General features: G+C 35.8%; 1 protein-coding gene across 1 annotated transcript; it reads left to right on the top strand.

Moving 5' to 3' along the window:
* Positions 1–4541, top strand: LOC133694205 (ATP-dependent DNA helicase Q-like 1). Its single transcript, XM_062115667.1, has 10 exons — positions 1–266; positions 866–1233; positions 1318–1578; positions 1714–1877; positions 2035–2131; positions 2224–2267; positions 2623–2737; positions 2822–3175; positions 3777–4001; positions 4096–4541. Exons 1-10 carry the CDS (start codon positions 152–154, stop codon positions 4204–4206), a joined length of 1854 nt encoding a protein of 617 aa, XP_061971651.1. The 5' UTR covers positions 1–151; the 3' UTR covers positions 4207–4541.
* The last annotated feature ends 1943 nt before the right edge of the window (positions 4542–6484 follow it).

Consider the following 6484-nt stretch of genomic DNA (forward strand, 5'->3'; position numbering starts at 1 on the left):
GATACGACACCGTCCATAATATCCCTTCACCACAAACTAGCCAAAAATAGCGCGGGAATTTCATCCCTCTCAAATCCTCCTCCAGTCCGCCACCCACTCACAATTCTCAATTTGGAACCCGACAAAGCTCAATCAAACGAAAGCAAAAGAAATGGGAGGTCGTGATTTGGAGTTGGAGAGAGCTCGATTTCTAAGTTTGGCTTTGGAGTTTGGTTTCGATGAAGAATCTGCAAACAAATGCCTAGACCGCTTGATTTCTCTCTATGGTAACTCACCCACCCAACCACCCATTCACTCACTCACTCAATTTCTGATAAAACCCATGTTTTACATTATCGGTTTTGTTGATATTTTCTCAGTGGGAAAAGAATTGGTTTAAAAGTTGCAAACTTTTTTATTTTTTCTAGAGAAGGTGATTTGGGTTTTTTGTTTTTTTTTTCCCTGTGAACTAAGCAGGATGAGGTTCTTTTGAAGTTTCAGAGAATTGGGTTTTTGAAAATTTGGTTTTTGTGAAATGGGTTGGTTTTAAATAGAGCGATTAACGGGTATTGATATTCTTGTTGAAACTAAGCTTAGTGTTCTGGGATTTTCTGTTCTGGTGCAAAAAGGGTGATTCTTGAAATGGGGTTATAATTTTTTTTTTGGCAGAATGGATTAGTTGATTGATACTAAGAATGTTCGCTGCCACTTTTCCTACTAGAGCTAGGAACTTGGCTGGATTGTCTCCTTCAAAGGCTTTGCTTTTGGAGAACCTAAACCATGTGATGATGGTTTTGTGCTGTGCTGTGTTTTGTTTGGTTTTTTTTATTTACTTTTAGATATACTGATGGTTTTCCTATTCCTTTGTTTTTTTATGGTGGTGAAGGTGAAGATGGCCAAGATTTTATCACAGTTGAGTGCTGTGGGGATGATTTTCTTGTGGCACTGGCTGAATCTATGCAAGACACTGAGGACTGGGGTGATGATGATTTACAAATTATTGAATCAGAAGCTTGTGGAACTTTAACTAACATGTTTGAGGAACATGTTGAAAAGAACAACAATAAAGCAAATGATGATGACAACTCGAGAACCTACATAGATGTTACTGATGATTCACCTGAACCTAAAAAGACAAGGACTTTTATGGAATTGGATTCTTCGAGTGATAGTGAAGAAGAGCCAGATTTTAGTTTGGAAGAGGAAAATCATGATTTATTTACCCCCTTGACTAAACGAATTTCAGGATCTTTGGTGAGAATTGTTTTTAAAAATAAATTTAGTTCAATGTTGCTTTTTATCTCAAGTGTGAGAATTTATATTTGTTTTACTTTGAAGGACTGTAAAAGCAGTGTTACTCAAGGTTCAGTTTCCTCAGTTGGCAATAAAAGGCAATGTCCCAGGATGTCAAAAGATGACCATCGGAGTCTCAATTATGAAGAATTACAGGCTTTGGATGACTTTGAACTAGCAAACGTTGTAATATTTGGCAACACGACATTTCGTCCATTGCAGCATCAGGCTTGTAAAGCAACTGTGGCAAAGCAAGATTGTTTTGTTCTTATGCCTACTGGAGGCGGTAAAAGTCTATGTTACCAGGTCATATATCTCTCTGTACACCAAGATTATGCTGTTTCTTTCTTTTTATTTAGAGGTTTAAAGCAGCAGTAACAGAAAAGGCTGTGTTCATGTGGCTAACAGTACTTTGTTGTATTTTTTGCCTGTCCTTCACAGCTTCCTGCTACTCTGAATCCTGGTGTTACAGTGGTCATATCTCCCTTGCTTTCCCTCATTCAGGATCAAATTATCACACTGAACCTCAAGTTTGGAATACGAGCAACTTTTTTGAACTCTCAACAAACTTCTGCCCAAGCAGCAGCTATCCTCCAAGAGCTAAGGCATGTCCCCTCCCCCAGTCCTGCTTTAAATTCATACAAACCTTTTGTTTTTTGCTTTTGACAATTCAATGGCAAGATTTGTTTCCAGGCTCCTTTCTCACTACATTATATTTCCATGACTGGACTTCTCGTTGATCTTCTGTTTTCTTTATCTTAGAAAGGACAAGCCATCATGTAAGCTCTTATATGTGACTCCTGAAAGGATTGCTGGGAACCCAGCATTTCTTGAAATACTGAAATGTCTGCATCTGAAGGTGAGTTGTTTTTGCAGGTTTTTAGTGACTATATTGCTATACTGTTTACTATTAAGTCTATATCTTTTAATGGTGCTCCATGTAAATCACAGGGACAATTAGCAGGTTTTGTTGTTGATGAAGCACATTGCGTGAGGTATGGTCTCTTTTAGTGCATCATGCTGCAATTATTCTGTGTTGGCTAAAACTAGCTTGGACACTCATAGAAATACATTATCGCATGCTGAGGAAGACCGCCCTTTTGAGCCAAACTTTTTTTTTCACTTCCCATATGTACTCCTTAACATTGGCACCATACAAGGACTGCAAGAATTTTTTTTAAGTGTCAATGTTCAGTGTCTTCAATGAAAATTACAATTTTAGTTTTAAAAATGGTGGTGTCATTGTGTTTTTTTTAGAAGAGTCACTATGCATAGGCCATTTTAGAATTTCAAAATTCTAACAATAGACTCCTGCTACCTATCAAATTCTACCTCAATAATGTTTACCAGCCAGTGGGGACATGATTTCCGTCCAGACTACAAGAGATTAGGATGTCTAAAGCAGAATTTTCCGGCTGTCTCTGTTATGGCGCTGACTGCCACAGCAACCCATTCAGTTCGTGAGGTAGTTACTTTGGAATGCTTTGTTTCTCTTTTAGTGCCCTTTTCAAGGAAATAATATTTTCCCTTTTGAATAAATCGTCTTCAGGATATCTTAAAAACTTTAAGAATTCCAGGGGCTCTTGTCTTAGAGACAAGCTTCGATAGACCAAATTTGAAATATGAAGTGATTGGGAAGACCAAAGAATCACTGAAGCAGCTTGGAGATCTTCTAAGGGATCGTTTCAAGAATCAGTGTGGAATAGTATACTGCCTTTCAAAAAATGAATGTGTTGAGGTCTCGAAGTTTTTGAATGAGAAATGTAAGATTAAGGCAGTTTATTATCATGCTGGTTTGGGAGCTCGCCAAAGAGTTGATGTTCAGAGGAAGTGGCACACAGGCGAAGTCCACATTGTATGTGCTACTATTGCGTTTGGAATGGGAATAGATAAACCAGATGTTGTGAGTTCTTCTAAATTCTTTAGTTTCTATTTCTTAATTCTTTTGTGGAAAGTTTAGCTGTGGTGATTTGCTAATGTATGACCACTCTAATCATTCATTCCAACTCCTATACTCTGTGAAATTGTATCCTCTGGTGGTTGTCAAATGGAAAAGTTGTTAGATATGTAATACATGCTCTTAGCAAAGAGAGAATTCATTTTAGATAACCTATATATTTGGAGCATGTATGATGGCTGTGCATATCAAACTGAGATTAGTACAATTTCCCCAAGATTAAGATTTTTACGATAACCTGTATCAGATTGGATGAGAAAGAAGCAGATCTTTGTGTCATATTGAAGTAACAGGCATTGTAGTGTTACAAGTGCTATCACTTATTTTCTGTCATGAAACAGAGTTGTAAAGATTGAGTAGTTTAATGCTATGAACTGTAGGAAACTACAATATGCCAGAATTTCACTTTCAACATAGTTCTATTTCTGGCCTGCTATCTTGATTTGTAATTTTTATTTATGACGTCTTAATCTTTGGTAACTTTTCATTCTTTTTGCTGGTTATCCTGAACTGTTTTTCTTTGCTTTTTTATCTTTCAAATGCCCAGCGCTTTGTTATCCACAATACATTGTCTAAATCAATTGAAAGCTATTATCAAGAATCTGGAAGGGCTGGAAGAGACAGTCATCCTGCTACATGCATTGCTCTATATCAGAAGAAGGATTTCAGTCGGGTTGTATGTATGTTAAGGAGCGGACAGGGTTATAAAAGGGAAAGCTTTAAGCCAGCAATGGCTCAAGCTCAGAAGATGAAAAGCTATTGTGAGCTCAAGGTAAGTAATCTCTCATTAGAAATTCTTAGACCAAGAGTGAGAATCCATCATCAAATAAAACATTGCTTCATTCCTTTTCTTTCTGAATCTCCAGGTTGAATGTAGAAGACAAGTTTTACTTGAACACTTTGGAGAGTCTTTTGATCAAAAGGCCTGCAAATTTGGCTCCAATCCCTGTGATAACTGTCTCAAGACTACCTTGTGAGCATGTTTCCATTTGTCTTCACCAGGGCATTTAATCCTCTGGCCATCACTAGGATCTAAGCCATTTCTTTCCCCTCCTATAGCCATGCCAAAAAACCCCAATAACTCCAAGAATCAGACCCTCCATGATCCCCGATGTGAAACCCTGTCACGGGCGCTTGGCTTGGCTGACTCCCTCAAGATACCCTTATCTCAGGAATGTTTTTCAATCAACTATGTAATCATTGCACACATAGTTTAGAACTTATTGATGTTAAGGTTATGTAGCATGATACATTTGCATGAATCGAAGCTCTAGCTCTCCCTGGTCCAATCGAAGATAGGCCAGGCCATCCATACCAGAATTAAAAGATTAATGAGAAATCATTTCACGCCATGTGGTTTCAACACATGAACTCGAAAACTATAGAGGTTCAATCCATTTGATTGGAATTTAAACTCCAAGAAACTTGGATCCTAATTCTTTGCCATGGCACCCTCGAGAAAAGGATGTAACAAACAATGCGTGGATGCACAGCAAGTCAAGAGGGGAGCAAGGGTGCGTTGTGATTCACTGATTCCAAATTGCAGCTGCTTGTGAGTACTGATGGCCGCCGTTGACTGGCCCTTATGACTAGTCCATTTTGCGTTGTCTTTAAGAATTTAATGTGAAGTGGGTGGCAATTGGTATGGACCCACCGTGTCCTCGTAAAGGTAAATTCTTTAAAATCTTTTTGTTTTTATGTTCTAAGAATATTTTTTTAAAAAATTAAATATTTTTTATTTATTTTGATTTAAATTAATTATTTTTTGATATTTTTAAATTAAGTGTTAATATTAAAAATAATTTTTAAAAGATAAAAAAATATTATTTTAATATATTTTTAAATAAAAAATATTATTTTAAATTTTTTTTATTACAATTCTAAACACCTCATTTGCATGACTATGACTAGTAAAGGTACAAAAAAAAAAAGGAAAAAGATAGGCTGGTAGGTGGGAGCATGTGGATAGAATTTGTAAAGCTTGGCATGGTTGTTATTAGTTGCGTTTTATTAGTGTTTTAAAATATAAAAAAACTATATATATATATATATATAAATGATAAAAATATATTTAAAGTGGATAAAAATATAAAATAAATTTATTCATATCATAATTTTAAAATTAATTCATATCTTTTCAAAATAAAAAAATACAAAAATATATTTAATTTTTTTTCATTCATTTTATCTATCTGAAAATAATAACCAAATATTTACTAATTGTAACGATATATATATATATATACACACCCTCAAGCCCGCACCTGTTTATACAACAAAAGAAGATGGGATAATTTTAGGTATAATTATTAAAAAATAAATATTTAATTTATTTTTTATATTAACCTATCAAAACTATAAAAAAATACTAGTAAAAATATTAATTTAATATTTTTTAAAATCGAGTGCCCTTTTAAGATGCAGTTAGAGGCACCTACTAGTAATTTTTTTTTATATTAATATATTAAAATTATGAAAAAATACCAATAAAAATATCAATTAAAATCGAGTGCACTTTTAAGACGCTGATGGAGGCACTGCTAGTAATTTTTTATTGGAATAAAATCTGGATTCTCATAACAGGCCCCCAATGACCTTATACAAATCCAATTATAACTTTGCCAAGTAGGTGGACAGCATTGCCGGCTTAATATTCAACAACAAATCTAAGATCTAAGATCCACAGAGCCATGAAGTCTTCCTGAGACTTTTTTGACACAAGCACATGTACCGACCGTGCAGTTATTATGATCAATCAACTCATAATCCTCGCTCCCTTGTGATAAAATAGAGTTTTAGACGATGACGTGTCAACAACCCCAGTAGCATGGTCACGTGAGAGCATATGAATTTGCCTGGAGTGTTTGCTTGGATCCAAAACTTTCTTGATCGCCCAAATGGCCAGTTTTCCAGCTAGAGGATGGAGGTATGCAGAAGCAAACAATTCTGGAATAATTCCGAGCTAGATAAAGGTCGGAGCCACTCTCTGTTTCCCTCGAGACTTTAGCATGGAGAAATTATTGGAGTGGAAGAAAACCTCTGATATGGTGATGTCACAGAATCTTAATAAAGTTGATGTCTTGCTGCTCTATCCTTTGACGCTGAAGTGAAAGCAGGTGGCGATAGAGACCTCTTACCTGGGAAACTAGACTCGATGACAGCACAGAATTTAAATAAATTGGATTAGATTTACCTTATACTTCCATCTTCATCCCACCCCTAACCCTCCACTTCTACAATATTGGCACAGATTTA

This window comes from Populus nigra, chromosome 5 (genome assembly GCF_951802175.1).
Source record: "Populus nigra chromosome 5, ddPopNigr1.1, whole genome shotgun sequence".
NCBI lineage: Eukaryota > Viridiplantae > Streptophyta > Magnoliopsida > Malpighiales > Salicaceae > Populus > Populus nigra.